Source organism: Leuresthes tenuis, unplaced genomic scaffold (assembly GCF_036924035.1).
Source record: "Leuresthes tenuis unplaced genomic scaffold, fLeuTen1.0.hap1 SCAF_23, whole genome shotgun sequence".
Taxonomy (NCBI): Eukaryota; Metazoa; Chordata; class Actinopteri; order Atheriniformes; family Atherinopsidae; genus Leuresthes; species Leuresthes tenuis.
The window spans coordinates 23900172-23918177 of record NW_027325377.1 but is presented as its reverse complement, the minus strand read 5'-3'; the positions used below and the strand labels follow the sequence as shown (position 1 = coordinate 23918177).

Sequence of the window (18006 nt, the reverse complement as noted above, 5' to 3'; positions counted from 1 at the left end):
CCTTGAATACATCTCCAGAACCTAAGAGAAAGTGCTGCTGTTTGAGAAGCGGTGGCAGGTTACTGGGTGACATTTAAGGTGGTAATACATCGTTTTAATCCCAAAGAAAAGCCAGAAAACATGGAAAGGGACCCTTAAAACTGTGTGAACTGTGGAGATCTGCGTCTCCTTATAAAGACTGAAGATGTGACACTTGGTTTTATCTTCCTACATCCATCTAAAAGCAGGACACAAAGGAGGTAAAACCAGAACAGGAAGCTTTACACAGCTTTATTGAAGATTGTGTATAAATACACATGCACATTTCAAATGTAAACCCAAGTGAACTCAAGTGCAGCCAAACCTCGAAACCCCCAATACATCATCATGCAAAGGATGCCTGGATTATTTATTTCTCTTTTTTACAAAAAACAGTCCCAAAACAACAGAATCATCCTCTTTTTTTAAAAAATATTCCCTCCCTGACAAGACTTTGCAAACTGGTGTGTAAGTGTGGACACGCGCCTGTTCAGGTCTTGCCAAGGTCTTTAAATATATTGTCTGTTTATTATTAAATGCTTACATATAAATAAATAAACTTTATCAAATGTGCACTCACAGAGTGAACTCTTCTGTACAATATTGTATAAGCCTATAGTAGCAGTCACATCTCACTCAGTCGGGGTGGGGTGAGTCGGGCTGAAAGAGAGGCGCTGGCGAGCCGGAGCCGAGCCGGAACCGGAGCCGAGCCGGAACCGGAGCCGAGCCGGAGCCGGAGCCGAGTCCGACTCCGACTCCGAGCCGGGCCGACGCCCACTGAAGTCAAAGCACAGAGATGCTCGTAAAGGCATGGTACAAAGCTAATATTCTGAGGCGACAACAGGTACGCTGATGCTGTTTACAATGGCGAGAGCAGGTAGAAAAGGAAAACATAGCACTCCACCATGGAGAATAGAGTTTCATCACGATTTACGTCGATGGAGGAATATCCTGCAACGATCTGCCACAAAATATTTTCACTGTATCATGATCCCAGAAGCTGAAAAGGCCTTTTAGGCCGACTCACCCCACCCGTTTGGGTTCATTCCCCAGCCCACCCACGTCCCTCAAAGCTCAGGATTCCCAAAAGAGCGGTTTTTACCCCGTGAATTCATACAGCCGACATCAAAGGGTGAAGAAGGCGTTTCTGTCACATTCAACCAAACCGAGACAAGACAAGAAGGGAGAAAGGAAAGAAAGAAATCAAAAGGCATCAGTCGCAGACATGTGTTCGTTCCCCTCAGCGTACATTCTGGCCCTCGTGTGGGTTAAAAAAGAAAAGAACAAACTGAGATGATGAGGCTGTGAGATCATAAGCGGACATTCGAAGCGTGACGCGGCGTGCAAAGCAAAGGCGGCGGCTCTGAGATTCGGAGTTAAGGCCGAGGTGACGACGCATCTGATGTCAGCGAAATCACCGATGTTCCTAATCTCACAGCGCCTCCAGCGTGAAGAAAAGAGAGCAGAGCCACAGTAAAGCTTTCCATCCCACATGTGGGGAGGGCTGAAGAGGCGTCTGCCAGCTGACTTTTCACCAGATTCTCACCGCAGTCTGGCTCAAAAACAGCGTTTCCTAATTCCTCTTTGCAGCCAAAATATAGACAAACACGACAAGTTTAGATATTCTGCAAAGTTAACTGGATAACAAGTCAATCCTGCTTTATTTTAGGCTTTCAGACCTTCAAATATGTCTACAGAGAACCACAGAGAGACAGCAAAAGCAGGACCTTTACTCACTAAGGCTTGTGTCAGCATTGATATAATCGGTCTAAAAATCCAGGATCACAGCAGCAGCAGCAGCACAAAGCTGGGACAGTTTGGCTTTTTGACACTATAAAAAGCGCACAACTACGGGCGTAACTGCTCTACGCCGGGCTGCAGACGCGCCTCACGGCCGGCGCTCTGAAGGCAGCTTCCTAAGCGGTTTGAGAGGAAACCCTCTGAGTGGTGACGCTGTCTGGCAACACGTTAAAAAAAAGGTGGATGGTTGGTGATTGTGCAAGTTCAAAACCTTTCAGCGCATCATGAAAACTCTAAATAATTCAGTGTTTAAAATATGTACAAAATGCAAATAATATTAAAACGATATGCCAACGAAGCACTGCTAGAAAAATAAAAACAACAGAAGAAGAGCAGAGGGAGACCCAGACCGCGATCCCTGGTGCCGCCCGGCGCCTCTTCAGAGAGCAAACTCTGCACAAACGGATGAAGCGACACACACACGCACACACACCAACACTCAGTGATCCACCCACAGAGGAGGGCCCTGATTTCTTAGAGTCGAGTACCCCGTTAGCTCCCTGACTAACCAGCCGTCCTCCCGGCAGAGGCTCCCCCCGTCGAGCAGCTGAGTCCGAGCCGCTGGGTGGGGCCGGTGGCGCCCGCCGCCATGCTGTGTGTCCATATGGCTTTGGATGGAAAGATCCCATTCTCTCTCTCCATTTATTCCTGTCCCCATTTACCTCAGTTGGTTTTCATGGTTACGTCCCGGTTGAGTGCCTGTTCCTCCACCTCCTCCTCCTCCTCCTCCTCTTCCTCTTCCTCGTCCTCCTCGTCTTCGTCCTCCTGGTCGTTGTCGTTCTTCACGCGCCTGTTCTCGTTTAGGTCCTCTTCATCGCTCTGAGCGGCTGCGCCGGCTGCCGAGGACGCCCCCTGAGAGGAGGAGACGGTCTTTCTCTCCTGCCGCTCCTCAACCTCGTTCTCCTGCTGCTCTCCATCCTCTTCCTCCTCCTCCTCTTCCTCCTCCTCCTCGCGGTCGAGAGCAAAGTAGCCGGTGCCTTTCACCGTGTCCTGGCGCTGATAGAACAACACGTAGCCTGCTTTGGACTACAGAGAGGAAAACAGGGCAAAAATGACCACAAGAAGCCGTTCCTTTAATCATCTTTTTCCATCAAAACAACTTCCTGAACATCAACCAATCACAGCTGCTCGGATCAATTTCTGATGGAACAAACGGACCCAACCGCAGAAAATGAAGCGTGCTTTCTGCGACGTCTGAGCACAGCTGCAGGGTCACTTTGTCATATATAAATGATAATTAGAACAGTTAATGTGCATCACTCTGATTAAATGACCCCGAGCAGCAGATGTGTCTGATGAGGACAAACAGTCAGTCTGCAAAACAGGACGCTCACCACTATTTGATCTTCGCTGGCAGGAGACACGCTGCTGTCATCAAAGTTGAACCACTTTCCATCGTCTTTATTCTTAGTATAAGCAGTATCTGAGGAGGACAAACGTACAGGAAGTTAATTATCGGATTGATTGAGTCCAGCCTTGAAACAAACTGAAATGTTACATAATAAGTCATGAACATAGGTAAAAAAACTGAAAAGGAGGATTTGAAATCCTCCTGTCTTACAGTGGCCCCCCCCCATCCCGCCGTAGTGGTTGGCCACAGCAATGAGGTCATAGAGGCAGGGCCCAGCGTTCGGGTTGATTAGGAATTCAGACATGTCCAGATCTCTGAAGAAAAGAAAAGTGAAACACGATCTGAGTGCACAGCACCATCCAGAGGTGACGAACAACACAGCATCAGCACCAAAAAACATGTTTCTGTGTTCTGTGACATCACTAAATAGTGTTTGAGAACTCGTTTAACAGGTTTAAATGAATAAATGAGAACATTTCAGTAGTAGCAGCTACAGAAAGTGTGATTCCCACCGACTCATTTCAACCAGAAGCATTAAAAGTACAGAAATGTGTTTTTTCCACTGTAGATGCTGCAGTCTGGTGTTAAGGTGGAACACCGACACATGCAGCTCCTGCAGGAGGGAGGATGCCGTTCGTGGCCACAGTTTAAGACCTAAGACCGAGCATCGGTGCCGTGTTTCACACAGCTCTGCTGCAGAAGAAGAAGAAAAACGCAGAAGAAGAAAGCGCACCTGAGCGGGAAGTCAACAAGCGAGTCCAGTTTATCTCTCATGTAGCGACTGTAAGAGAAGCGCTTCAGATGGACCACCAGCACCGGCGGCAGGGACCACAAGTCCAGCTTCTTGGTGGCCTGTTGGTGCTGCTTGCAGTTTGGACAGTACCTGTTGGCCCAGAAACACAAACTGGTGAGAGGGCACATGGCGCCGCAGCGTTTCCACTTCAGCGGCAGGAAAACCACAGTGACTCACTCCAGACACACCAAACAGAGGAGATAGTCCTGAGTAAATCCTGATAAAACACACTTATGAATATTCTTTTGTTCATAAGCCAAATTATCTACAACAAAAAGGATTTATTTGACTCTTATAATCTATTATCTCTCTTCCATCCGCATCAAACCACTTTGTAACGATGACAAGTCCAACGAGCAGAAGAAGCTGGCTGAACGCAGACCCCTCCCATGTCGCCAGCTGCTGTGACTGCTTGGCTTGGCTTGTGTTCCTTACCAGGGGTCCTCTGCTCCCAGTTTCTCCTTCGTGGTGAACAGCTCGATGCAGTCCTTCAGCTTGAAGAAAGCCTTCTTCTGAGGCTTGTACTCCATGCTCTCGTGCTTTTCAAAGTCCTGCTCGCGGTCACAGACATAAACACATGCCACGTTTCATCTGATTTGATTCAAAAGGGATTGCTGCCTTTGCTCTAATCATGCTTCTGCCCTGAGAAAATGTTTTACCTCAACAACGGTGTCGTCAAAATACTTCTTCTTCATCTCTGGCTCCCAGTCCAAAGAGAGATAAGAGCGGTCTGTGCAAAGGTGGAGAAAAGGCAAACAACTTCAGTTTCTGCTGGGATTTGACTTCAGAAAACTTCACATCTGTCACACCACCGATGATCCTTTTGTTCTTTGCTAGAATTAAATCCTAAAAGAACTCATGATTGAACTCTTAAAGTTTGACAGTGAGGCCGGCCCACTTCCTACCGCTCAGTCTGAGGTGTCCTTCATCGAAGCGGATCTGCCTGGAGTCCTCCTTGATGAGGGAGAAGTCCGTTTTGCCCATGTTATTGAACTGGAATGTAAAAAGTCTCTTTCTGTTGTGCCCCGCTGTCTGCTGGCCTTTGGAGGAGATTTGTGGAGCGACCACGCCGTTCTCCAGCTCATTGTCGCCGCCCACAGAGTCCTCCGACTGGCTGTTGTCGTTCTCGGACGGCAGCTCCTGATCCTGGCTGGACTCGTCGTCCTGCTCGTCCGTCTCCATCTCACCTAAAAGGGAGCAGAAGAAGATGAGCGTGACGGCTGAAACAGGAAGTCGGGGTGGAACTTATCGTGTGGCCACACTCACTCGGCGAGCCTTCCTCCATCAGTCCATTCGTGGCGTTCCCATTAACGGTGTGCTGTTTGGCTGCTTGCGTCTCCTCGCAGTCGTCCTCGTCTTCATCCGGAGACGACCGCACGAAGCGGCTGGAAAACAGAGAAAGCAGATTGGGCTGGATGAGCTCAGCTGTGGATCGGACGATGTGACTAAGCCTGAGACGGACGAGCCTACCAGAGGCGCAGCAGCAGCATGTTGTAGAGTTTGTCCTCGCTCAGGGTTCTGGGCACGGCGATGAGGAAGGGCTGTCCAAACAGCGGCGTGCTCGTGTGGTTGTAGCCCGACTGCTTGTACTTTTCCCTCAAATGCACCGGTATCACCACGTGGTCTGTGTCCTCCATTTTGTTCACCGCCACCTCAAAGCTACAGAGAAGGGGCGGGGTTAGCGTTGTAAGTCACAACGTCAGCCTGAATCAGAATCTGGCATCAAGCTCGACACTCACACATAGATATCATCGCGCTCCATGATGCTGCTGAGGTTTTCATTGGTGGCGAAGATCCGGTGGAAGCGGTGGTTGTAGATGTCAGTTACAATCATCTGGAGGAAAAGAGACGCCCACATTTTTTACTTTCAACACCTCTCCTGTTGCTGCTCTCAGGCCACAACAGGAAGGGACGCACTGACTGTTCCAGACCTTTGTGGGCCGAAAAGTGGCCTTTTTCTGAGAAAGCAAAGCAGTTTACAGAGTTCAATAGATTTTTTATCCACAGGTTTGTGCTGAAGTCCCAGAATAACTGCAGTCATTTGGCTCAGATGTTACAGGTTGCAAGTGGGTGGCAACGAGTCTTTAAAAAAAGGAGGAAATGTACTGATAATGGTTGAGAATTGTTGTGTTGTAGGCTGGAAACTGTTCGAGAAACACTTAAAACAGGTGGCACGAACATCTGCTGCACTATTCTGGACTTTTTAAATGTGTATCTTACACCCAGGCCCTGAATAAAACCGCTGGAGGATCAGCCAGTGAGACAACAACTGAGAAATCTGAAGCCATCTTCTTTTAAAAGGCACAAAAACAGAAATGTGAGGTTTAGAGTCGCCACAGGATCCTGGCTTAGGCGACGTTACAAGTGGATGTAATTCAGCAGAAAAGAAGCAGAACCTCAAGGAGAAACAAAACAACAGCTGTGGTGAATATCAATAAGGAATGACTTTCATCTGAGGAAATATCTGCGTTTTCACCGTTTCTGATTCACATCCCCTAAATATGAGTAAGAGGCCGACTTCTACACAGAGCGGAGCTGATGGTGATGTTTATACCTTCTCAGCAGGCACCCCAGACAGGCTGGAGAGGGAGGTACACAGATCAGAGATGTAGCCCACCTTCGGCACGGTCAGCTTGTACTAAAACAAAAAAAAGAAGCTTGGAATTAGCGGCTTTGATCATCGATTTGTACCAAAAACAGGCCTCAGTTGTGACCAAGTCGTGTTACCTGCGTAGGTTTAGCCAGAGGGTCCAATCTGACGAGATAAACCTCCAGGGTCCGCTCTTTCTTCATGGGCAGCGGCAGCGTCAAATAGCAGAAGGGGTCAAAGGTTACAGAGACCTTAGAGCACACAGGACACACCAAAGTGGACTTGAAAAGGCCGTGGAAGATGTCCACGATGATGGAGTCGTTCCTCTTGATGTGGTTCTCCCACGCCTCCTCAGCCACAACCTGGGATGACGAGCAGAACGGAAGAAGCTAAATCTCTCCAGAGAACTCATGACATGCAGACAGAGATAATCAATCGTATTTCATTTACTTTAGTCCATCCACCAGCTGCTTGCCTCACCTTATCAGGCCGTCCATTGGCGTCCTTGAGCTGGATGTAGGGCTTCTTCCTGATGCGGTTCAGGTCCTCATGAAGGCCGTCCAGGAGGAAGGCCAGCAGCTCATGGGAGTCCTGCTGCTGGTAGCCTGAAAACTGGGGTGCAAAGCGGCCCACCTGGGTCTGGAAAACGGAAAAAAGCACTTCAGTTTTAGCCTTCATCAACAGCTGCCAACCTTAATCCATTCATCATCACCCTGCAACAGTGCATTTTTGAAGATATGTGGAGATTTAAACGTTTCTTTGTTCCATAAGATCACCTTAAAGGGTCTCGGGGTCACGTAGCTGTATTTGCCCGACCACAGCTGCTTTATAAGTTCAGCGTAGGATTTGGCGATCTCCCCCTTCATGCCCAGGGGGTTGTCCTCATTCAGCTCTTCCGTGTACTTGTCTTTGAGAAAGTAATCCGTCAGCGGGGGGGTGTTGCTTAAACACTGTGGTGCAAAAGCAGAAACAGCAGAACAAAAATCAGTAACAGACGAGCCACAAATTGAGAACCTCAGACTCCCTGACATCCCAGTCTATGAGCTGCTGCTCCTTTTACAGCTTCTGTAAACCCTGAACAAACACTGGAAGACTTGGAAGAAAGGTCCAGACTCCCGTCATGCTTGTTACCTGCACAGCAGAGTTCATGAAACAGGTGTTGCCCAGGTTGGACAGCCCACACAGGCCTGAGCGCTCACTCTGTCTGCTCTGGTCTGAGTAGTCATAGCAGTTGCTGTAGGGGTGGTAGGACGGCAGGCTGTAGCTCGAATTCTTCACACTGCACAATAAGCAGACAAATGGATCACATAGGGTTGAAAAGATGTCACAAGCACAGATAAATATACCATCTACACACATATATTCCAAATGAACCATCCACATAAATCGTTTTTGGTAAAATAATATACAGGCAGGTAAGTAGCTTTCATCTCCACTGTAGGACCAAAAAAACAATCAAATCTATGACCACTCCCACCCCCAAAAGGCTTCCCAGAGACTCTGTGAGAGCTTTAAGGAAGGCCCTGCCAACTGCAGCAATCAGCAGACCTCTGGGAGGCCGGCAGTGCAGCGGTGGCCGACTCTGACTCCCACTGGTCAAAGGGCACCGCTGTGGTGTTGGTGGTGGCGTCGGGGTCCTCTCGGCTCAACACGCGGTGGTCCACCCTCCTGCTGTCCAGCTCCACCGCCTCAGGCCTCAGGCACCACCAGCAACACAGGAGCATGACATCTCAGCCCTCCCCCGGCCCACGCTGGCCCGCATGTCCGCAAGAAACTGAACGACCTGCAGCCCGGATGGAGTTCTGTTTGCATCCGGCACATGTAAAGTCGCGTTTTTATAAGACCGCGGGAAGGAAAGTCCAGCTCCAGCCTCAACTGTTGAGTCCTATCTTTAAGTTAGCTCAATCCAATACAGGTCCAACAGCAGTTTGAACAGAGTCGAGATTAAGTTTAGGCCTGAATTCGGTCCACAAACTCCAACAAACCATGAATACACAAAAACAGAAGCACACACTCCTGTGGTCCTTGCAGCTAACTAAGCAGCTCCCTTCTCCTCATCTCTGCCCTTATCGTTTTTCAGACTTGACAGCCTGTCATCTTGTTGTCCTCTACGCTTCAGATCCCTTCACTCTGTCCCGTCCCGTCCTCTGCTCCTCCCTCCGGCCTGCCTGCTGCTCTCTGCTGCTCTACGGCTGCCTGCAGATATTTATAGCAGCAGCGAGGATGCTCAAGACTGCTGCTACCGAAGCTAGAGGTGCACAGAGATAGAGAAAGAGGGAGAGGCAGGGAATGGGGGGAGGGGAGGACAGTAGAAAGGGAGGGGCGGGGGGCTGACGAGAGAAATGAGATGGGGATGGAGGCAGCAGCTGATCCACTGCATCCAGCTGAGGCTGCAGTATTCACTCACTTCTGTGTAATTCACGTTTGTCCTAACAAATCGCCTTTTACTACACAAGCACACGCATCCCAATCCAGCTCATTTGAACTGTTTTGCTGTTAAAATGCACCCTATGACACTTCTCCCACCTCTCCCCCTTCCATGCCCTTTAATACGCTACAGCTTTAAAAAGAGATGCGCTAAATAAATAAAGTAAAACCCAGGGAACGGGTTGGTTGTGTCGCGGGAGCAGCATGCGTGATCAGAGCCGGGCGATGGGAAGCAAGGGAAGATGAAATCTGTTCTGAAGGTCACTGAGACTGCAGAAGGTGTGCATCGCAATGAGCTGAGCGGAGCAGAGCGGGAGAGACGGAGGCAGGCTGCCTGATGGGGACACTTCCTGCTGCTCAGAGCATCCCTGCTGAGGCTGAACCAACTGGCCTCACACCGCAAAATCAGAGACACGTACCATGTAATGTGGGAACAATTAATATGGAGAAAAGAAAAAGGAGGCCCCATGCATAATTGAGAGGAAACGACAGCGCTGCAACTAAGGTCAATCAGGGATGGGAGAGCTGCTGAGAGTAAAGATCTAATTTCCCTCAGTCCCTCCATCACCACGAAGCAGAAAGACACCGCTGTAAAAATCATACAACGCACAGCTATTACCCAACAATTTATAACCTTATATGCAGGCTGAGCTCTGCCTATATACCAATATTGATTTTTTTGAGTGGCCCAGCTTTTATTTCTATGCTTTTATTTCTGCGCTTGACCTGTATGCACACTTACTCAAACATGCAGTAAATCACACACACATCAGGTGGATGGAGGGGACAGAAACCTCCATTTGGGAGCAAAGGCAGAAAGCTCCACCTGCAGATAAGCAGCGCTCTCTGCGCCTCTGGGTGCCGAATGTTTAAGGTGAGGTACAGACTCAGATGATAAAGATGCTAAAACTGATGATGGGAGTTTCTGTTTGACCAGGTTAAAAGTCACAAATTGTGCATCATCTTTGAAACTCCTGCTGCGGTGCATCGATTTCCATTACAGAAAAAGTGCTTTGCTAGACTAAAGAAACATTCAGGCAAGCTTTAACAATGAGCTTGCAAGGTAAAGAGGAAAAAATGCACATTAAAGCAAACGCCTGGCTGCATGATGCAAAAGTTGAAGCAAAGCCCCCCCCCCTCCTCCTTTCCTGCAGCCTCTGCATGGACATCCATACTCCATCATCAGACTCCCCCGTTTAAAACAAACGTGGGGCCTGCAGCTTTTCTGTTCTCTCAGGGCTACAGCGAGTGTGAACTCAGTCAAAGGAGGAAGTGATCTAAAGGCGCAGAGGATGCCTCAGTGTGTCCTCAATAAATCTAAGAAAAATAAGCAAAGTAGAAAACTGGCTCAGGCTTTCAAGCAATCTGCGTCAGCGTGAAAAGATAAATAACAAACCAGCTCTGGTGTTGTGGTGTTAAATTCAGTGGAAATAATTGCATCTGAAGCTACATTCCTGACACGCTATGATGTGAATGTCATTTAAAAACTAGCTGTAAACCTTCACCAAACATAATCAAGCGCTGAGTAAAGCACCCAGAGGCGCCAGAGGGCCATTTTAAGAGAGCAGTGCTGTCTCTGAAGGTAATTCCAAGAGATCAATCCGTGCTATCAGCTCTTTTTGAGCCGGAGCTGCACCACCACAGGCTTCATCACCCAAGTCACAGCCAGAGATGACCTGCACAAGAAAAAGCTGAACAACCGAGCTGTAGAATGAGTCTAAATTTCGATGATACAGATCACCCTCTATTTCTTTACTTTTTTAACCGAATTTCCCACCAGATGAGCTTCACCTCAGGCTCCATCTCTGGCTGCTGGCACCCAACCCCCCCCCTTTGCTATTCAACCCACAACTATGGCTTACTTCCTGCTGTTGAAGCTGCTGTTATGATTGTTTGTGAGAGATGAAGGCGAGATCTTTGGCAAAGCAGAGAGATTGGAAGCACCAGATGACCTTCAAAAGATAAAGAATAGATCATGAGTTAGAGTGGAAAATAAGCAGCTCTTCAAGAAAGATGCGCGTCAATCAAATCAAACTGATGAATTCAAAATAAATAAAGTGATATGTCAGCAACAAAAGGTCAAGCAGAGGAGGCAGACTGAGGCAAAGTCACAGATTTCTGAAGATGGTGCAGTGACAAAGCATGGGCACCTCCCAGAGAAGCGACTCCTGTGCTATGTCACCGTTTATCCCTCAAACCGACTACAAGCCAAACAGCAGCTAAGTCACGGGGCCTTCACTCACTTGGGTGCCGTGGAGCCTCGGGGCCATGTGCCATCCTCGTTCTTCTGCTCTATTACGAGAACCTGTGGGAGACGGCAGAAAGAAAAGGAAGCTCCATCTGCTGCTGCTGTACTTAAATGTTTCAGCACCGGCATCCCACATCATACTGCGCTCCAGTGAAAAACTGAAGATTGAGCGGCTGAAAAAGCTGTTTTACTTGTTGAATTTATCTACGCGTGCCTTGCGTTTCGAGGCATATCTGACAAGAGAACTTGATGAGTAATTCAGCTCCGATTGTACTCTGAAAATCTCAAACTCCGCCCACATTTTGAACAGAGGCAGACACTTTTTCCTAATAGGTAAAAACACCTGAATGGATCTCATCTGCTGGTATTAACCAGCTGGAATAGAAGCTGCTGCCTGTGATCTAAGACCAGGTTTCTGCAATAAATCAGTTTGTATAGAGTTAACTTCCAGGACGGGCGCAGTTTTAATGGCTAACGTGAAAGACTGGGTACGCTGACAGCTGGCAAACACTTAAAACAAACAGAATACCAGCACTCATTGATTCACAGCCATTCAATGTAATGTAGGACAAGAAACACACAAGTTTCGGCTGTGAGCCTTTGGTCGTCAAACAGAAGAATAAACTTCTATCATAAAGGGCTGAGGAATCGAATTTTGACCCCATTTTTGGTTGCTTTAACCGGGTGCTGGGATCGGATATTAATCCTTCTGCTACTCATGATAACCTTTAGGATTCAGTCTCTGATGTGGCATAAACAGTCTGACTGGAAGACACCACAAACAGGAAAAGATACCCGATGACGAGCATTAAAACTAAAGCGTATGTCGCCCATCTCCAGCCACAGAAACCCTCGGGCCTTTTCAAATGTTCCTACCTGTCCTTGGTAGAGGCCGGCATCTTGAATGGTGCTGTCAGGCTTGTTGAGAGGCTCAAAGGTGTTGCTCATGTACCTGTTCCACAGCCTGGTCGCCTTCTCGTCAGGGATGCTGAAAAGCTTCCTCATTTCCTTCTCGATCATATCTGCAGCAACATCATCAAAAGACATTAAAGACGGCTTCGGTGTGCTTAATGCTGAGCTGTTAAATAATTCACTCGTGTAGTGATTAAAGGCAAAGGTCAGGGTAGGAAGAGATCAGTGGAATCAGCCATTTTCACGTTTGCTGTGTATGAAAAGCACAACTTGGTTTGATTTTTAAACAGTCTTGTGTATGAGTCATAAAGACTGAAGCGTTTATCAGGTTAATTAGGTAATAAAGAGCCAACAGAGCTGCGTTTACTCATCTACTATCTCTTTTTGTTCCCCTCCTTCCTGTTTTATCGAACCACAGATGTGAGAGTATTATTGCCACAAATATGAGATGAGAAACAACAAAAAAAGAGAAGGTATCATTTCTTTCACAGAGGAACAACAGAGACATGAAAGTCTTTACAGCGTAACCACAGAAAACGAGGAGATTAAATTAATTACATCTCCTTTGGGAGGGAGAGAGATAATGGAGGCAAAGATCTGGGAATTAAAACGTCTTATATGTCAGTGAAGACTTAAGCCAGTCAGGAAGTGCACAGGAGTGGCTGCAGCCACCGCTAAGCGCCTGGTCCTCTAAGAGTCCAGAGAAAGTTAGATACGGTTGTGTATCACATCAAGCTCTAACTGATCGAGAGCAACAGTTTCACAACCGTATCAGCCCCCCCGTAACATGCTGCAACACGTCGAGCATCAAATCAGTTGGCATGAAATACGTTCATCTACTCACAGAGAACAGTTTGGTGAAAGTCGGCGTCCTTCGGAAGATATTTAGATAACTGGAGATCCATATATCCAAAAACATGCATGTCAGGTTAATTGGTGACTCCAAATTGTCCGTAGGAGTGAGTGTGAGCGGTTTGTCTCCTTTGTCTCTATGTGGCCCTGTGATGGACTGGAGACCTGTCCAGGGTGTACCCCGCCTTTCGCCCGATGACTGCTGGGATAGGCTCCAGCCCACCCGCTACCCGATTAACGGACTGTCGGTATAGTAAAATGGATGGATGGAGATCCATATAACGGAGTGAACGGGGCTTAGAGGATGCAGCCTCTAAATAAGGCATTATCTGTCTTTATTTCACCAATACTTTAAGAAGAATGAATGAATGAACGTGTGCTATAGCTCTGTTAGCTCATAGCTGCTGTTATGTGGCTACTTGCAGCTATAGGAGAGCTAACGGAGGGATTTCTACACAGGCACTGTACTGGGACCACTTCATCCACACGCCCCCCTGCAGCACAGCTCATTCACTCTGGTAAGAACGTCCATCTTACTCAAAGTCGTTGTTCACATTGTCAAAATCTGATAAATATCCTGCCATGTTGCACAAAACTATCAGCAGCAAACTCTGTGTGAAGTTAGCCGACTGTCACAGAGCACGGAGTGAATAAGCTGTGCTGCAGGGGGGCGTGTGGATGAAGTGGTCCCAGTAGAGTGCCTGTGTAGAAATCCCTCCGTTAGCTCTCCTATAGCTGCAAGTAGCCACATAACAGCAGCTATGAGCTAACAGAGCTATAGCACACGTTCATTCATTCATTCTCCTTAAAGTATTGGTGAAATAAAGACAGATAATGCCTTATTTAGAGGCTGCATCCTCTAAGCCCCGTTCACTCCGTTATATGGATCTCCAGTTATCTAAATATCTTCCGAAGGACGCCGACTTTCACCAAACTGTTCTCGGTGAGTAGATGAACGCATTTCATGCCAGAAATAAGGTCTAGTTTAAAAATACCGGAGTTCCCCTTTAAATCGGATTGTTTTACATTTATGTGACTCATGAGATTTTTCTGGGCTGTGTGGAAACAGAAAGGCGATCTTTAACTCAGATTTTAAAATATGATTTGTGTCACAAATACGTGCGATGCGTGTTGTTCCAGTGAGAGTTACTTGTATGAAGAATGATTCTGGGCCCTCAAATCTTATCTGGATTGAGTCAGACTTGAATAATCTGTGAGGTGGAGGGATTATGAGCCCAGGCAAACATTACACAACACAATTTTCATCCAATAATTTGCGGCCCCCTTTAGGCAGATCGTTCTAGGGACCCACTGATCTCCTCCTTTGACAACTGTGGCCCTGAAGAATCCTTCATATAAATGGGTTTGATTGCTGCTCCATTCCTGTGTTTTGTTTAAGTTTTAGCACTAAGAAAATGTCACAGATGTTTGTTCCTGTAACAGATGTTAATAATCTGTGCTGATGGTGCATTGGAGACAAATTGGAAATTGGAAATTCATAACTTGTGACAGGCGAAAATGATTGAAGAATGGCAATTTAAAATCAGACTTACTCCTCATGATGTAACATGACCCAAAGTACTGGTGGAGCAACTTAACCATCAGCAGCAGTTACAGCAGAGGAATTCACGCCTACCTATTGTGTCGGCTTTACTGAAGCGTCTGGTGATCACATTGTCCATGTTGCTGTCTTCACAGAGCTTCAGCTCCGTCAGGTACACCTCCACCTTGCAGTGCTTCACAAACATACCCTGTTCCACCACCTGCCACAAAACCAAAGCCACATTTAACACAATTACACCAGAATCCAGAAGTTTTTGACAGGAAAAAAACACAACAAAACACAAGTGAATGACAAAAAACTTTGGTTACAACAGCATCTGGTGTGGCCAAAATATTGCTGGATCAGATGAAAATGCAGCTTCCTCGGCTAAAGCGACCAAACGCTCATCCTCAAATCTTCGACACGGTAAAACTAAACCTGTAACATGTCATATGGACTAAAGTGCTTCGATAGGAACAGAGTGAGTGAGGAGCCTAAATTAGCAGCACCTTGTGGAAACAGCTGAGGGGTCCCGGCCTATTTATTTCACTGCTGAGCCCCTCCAACACACACACACACACACACACACACGCAGCTTAGGTTCTCCCTCCACCCCTCCCCTATCCAAACCCAGATATTTTAGTGGGTCGATCCAACCGCTCAGTACAACTTCCATGTGTCTGGTGGCTCGGAGCTTCAGTCCAACACAACACCAAACTCCAGCAGAACAATCTACCCCACCCACCCCGCCTTCTCCCACACTGGTTATGCCTCTCGAAAGCTTTCACGCTGCTACTCTCAGTGTGACCTCAGCTTGCATTCCTCCACTTCAAAAAACAAGGACGCAGGAGCGCTCCTCCGGTGTTGGCAATCAAACCAGAAGAGGACTCCGGAAGGAACCATAAGGCCAAACCTTTGACTACAATCCTCCTGAATCCCTTCTAATCACTCGTGCTCCCCCCACAAAGAGCGAAATGAAAAAAAAAAGAGGAAGACTAATAATGAACCTCCTGCATGTTGTGTCTTGCGGATCGCTCCATGTAGCTTTTCAGTCATCCAGAACGTTGCCTGAAAATAGAAACCCCCCGGCCACCCGATACGTCCCATGACAAACAAGGCAAAAAGGGAGGGTCAATGTAAGGGGGTGAGAACGAGAGAGAGAATGACAGAGGTGACGGGGGGGGGCCTCCTCCAGCAGCCATGATGCCATGATTAGCAAGATTTGAAGTGGAGAACCTGATAAGCTTTCCACACACGAATAAACTTCAACACGCAGCAAAAACTCGTGTTTATCAAACCTGAAATAAACACCAGCCGCTGAAGACAGAAATTAATGTAAAGCACCGTCACTCTTACTTCCTTTTCATGCTCGGTCCACACCCAAAATGTTACCATGTTATCAATTTCCTGGTCTTGTGTGCAGCGTATTTGTTCGTCGAAATGACAAATCAAGTCAAGCAATAACTAACAAACCAGCATCATTCAATTCTAAACCATTTCCAGCCACTCTATATGAGCTCTACTCATCTCAATCACTGCTGTAAATCACACCAAAGCACTTTTATACCACACGTGCCTTCTATAAAATCCTTTCATCATTTTATGTGACAGACTGATCTGTTACCTTGCGTGCGATTGGCTCCTGAGCCTCTGTCAGTCCATACCAGCTGACAAGCTTATTCCAGCCCTCTGTTGGCACCAGGATGTAGTCAAGCTCATCAATGAGGTGCTCCTTAATGGCCAGCACATCCCCATCTGGACAGAGAGGTGGGGAGGAAAGAAGAGCACATTAAGAGGGTTAACACTACGCAATACAAACACAAAAAAAAGGGGATGACGGAGAGCTTTCCATGAACATACCCCCCAAAAAAGGCTACTCTATAGAACCAGTTGACAATGTTGTTTTTGTGCCCATTTCTCTGAACTCTTTGTTGGTACTTCCAGAAAGATGAAGCTCCAAACAGACAGGGCTGTCACAATTGTGAACTTTTAGCTTACTATTCTAATTACATTTCTGTGTACATCTGTTGCCACTGCCATCTTAAGAAAAGTGCCGCTTTGATGGAGATCATAAGTTAGGCACTTTGAGACAAACAGTTGGTGCCATCGACCATAGCCAGAGAAACGGGGAACACGAGAGAAGGAAAAAGATCCAAACATTTGTGAAGAAGCGTGATGGGGAGCAGAAATTCTATACTAAAGACTAGGAGAGGCTTACAGTCCCAGATGAGACATCGATTGTCTTACCTTTGAGAAGACCAGAGTTATCAACTGGTCCTGGGTAGACATTCTGGTCACCCATCTGGTATTTGTCCCAACAGTCAAATCCCACATATTTCTTCCACTGTTTGAACCAGCGACTATCCACTAAGTACCTGTGGAGAAGGCAACCAGAGTCAAATCCAGCTACTGTAGAGCAAGGATGGCACCGTTTATCAGTCAAGCTTAGGTGACATTTTTAAAAACAACCTTTAAAGGGTACACCAGGCTACCTTCAGGTAACGTAGCCCTCAGCCCCTGAAACAAATGTGATTCTGACAAGCTGATACTTGACCGCCCGATAGTTGTAACAGTTGCTTTCTTGACGCTGGGTTGAGTTCAGGTTGCTGCGAGCCCAGCCAGCTGGCTCTGATATTTTGACAGGTGCTTCTTTTCCGACTCCGCCCTGCTAAAGTCGACGAATGAACCCACTGACAAGAAAACCACTTGGAGCGACGGTTGCTAACCAATTAGCTTTTACCCTGCTACCTAGCTGGAGCAGGACGAGCTACCAGTAGTTTTGATTAAATGGTTTCAATGGATCAAATGCGAGATTGTGATTTAAACGTGCTGAATATAACGGCCTGAATCTGACATATAAATGCCATGCGGGGTTTGTCGGGACACACTTAAGTCGACCAGCTAGCGTTAGCTCAGCCACCGCTAGCATGCCAAGCTGACACATATGAAACGGACGGGCTCCCGTTAGCTACCTCAGCGCTCACTGTCAACACGGCCCGAGCCTCGGCTTTTTATATCCTTCGTGGCGTTGTCAGCCCCGGCAGAGCCAGCCGACGGCCGCGCCGCATCCTTCACAAGATTTCAGCTCAAGTCTTACCAGGTGTCTCCTTTTCTTAGCTGTGTTTTCAACAGTGCCGCGACCTCTCCTCTCTGGGTATCCAGATCAGCCGCTCCTCCTTCCGCCATCTTTCCTTGGACATCACCCGCTGCATTGTGGGAAACTGTGGGACGTCATTCAGGCACGTAGAGTGACGTCGCTGTTTCAGCCAATCACAAACTGAGCGGCGGTGCGGCAGAAGCGTGACACCCAGTGGTGGAATAGTTCTAGAAAATGGTTCAAAAGTGCTCCATCATTGTTGCTGCTAATGCTTTTGGACGCTTAAGAAACTGATAATAACGTCTTCACATTTTACACTCGTTTTTCCAGCAAGGAGCGCCATTTTCCCAACAATTAAACTAACATAAACCAGTA

General features: G+C 47.3%; 1 protein-coding gene across 3 annotated transcripts; it reads right to left on the bottom strand.

Annotated features, from left to right (window-relative positions):
* Positions 1 to 254: 254 nt before the first annotated feature.
* Positions 255 to 17741, bottom strand: LOC140282735 (ubiquitin carboxyl-terminal hydrolase 15-like). Of its 3 annotated transcripts, XM_072377281.1 has the most exons (22): positions 17632 to 17741; positions 16782 to 16909; positions 16159 to 16289; positions 14628 to 14754; positions 12104 to 12249; positions 11223 to 11284; positions 10842 to 10931; positions 7684 to 7831; positions 7329 to 7502; positions 7033 to 7191; positions 6690 to 6914; positions 6517 to 6600; positions 5702 to 5796; positions 5433 to 5621; positions 5229 to 5347; positions 4868 to 5149; positions 4622 to 4692; positions 4398 to 4513; positions 3903 to 4052; positions 3380 to 3483; positions 3153 to 3241; positions 255 to 2844 (listed from the first exon to the last, which is right to left on the bottom strand). In XM_072377281.1, exons 1-22 carry the CDS (start codon positions 17718 to 17720, stop codon positions 2482 to 2484), a joined length of 3141 nt encoding a protein of 1046 aa, XP_072233382.1. In that variant the 5' UTR covers positions 17721 to 17741; the 3' UTR covers positions 255 to 2481. The 3 variants fall into 3 exon arrangements, with proteins under 3 accessions (XP_072233382.1, XP_072233383.1, XP_072233384.1); XM_072377282.1 differs by lacking the exon at positions 10842 to 10931; XM_072377283.1 differs by lacking the exons at positions 10842 to 10931; positions 11223 to 11284; positions 12104 to 12249; ... (2 more) ...; positions 16782 to 16909; positions 17632 to 17741 and adding an exon at positions 8101 to 9540.
* Between the last annotated feature and the right edge of the window lie 265 nt (positions 17742 to 18006).

Bases quoted from the DNA above. Each gene is read 5' to 3' on its own strand.
- LOC140282735 (XM_072377281.1), bottom strand. From the start codon at position 17,720: ATGGCGGAAGGAGGAGCGGCTGATCTGGATACCCAGAGAGGAGAGGTC. The intron at 12,250-14,627 runs GTAGGCGTGAAT...ATGTTGCTGCAG, and splicing joins CAGTAAAGCCGACACAATAG to ATATGATCGAGAAGGAAATG. The intron at 4,693-4,867 runs GTAGGAAGTGGG...ACCTTTGCACAG, and splicing joins AGGACACCTCAGACTGAGCG to ACCGCTCTTATCTCTCTTTG.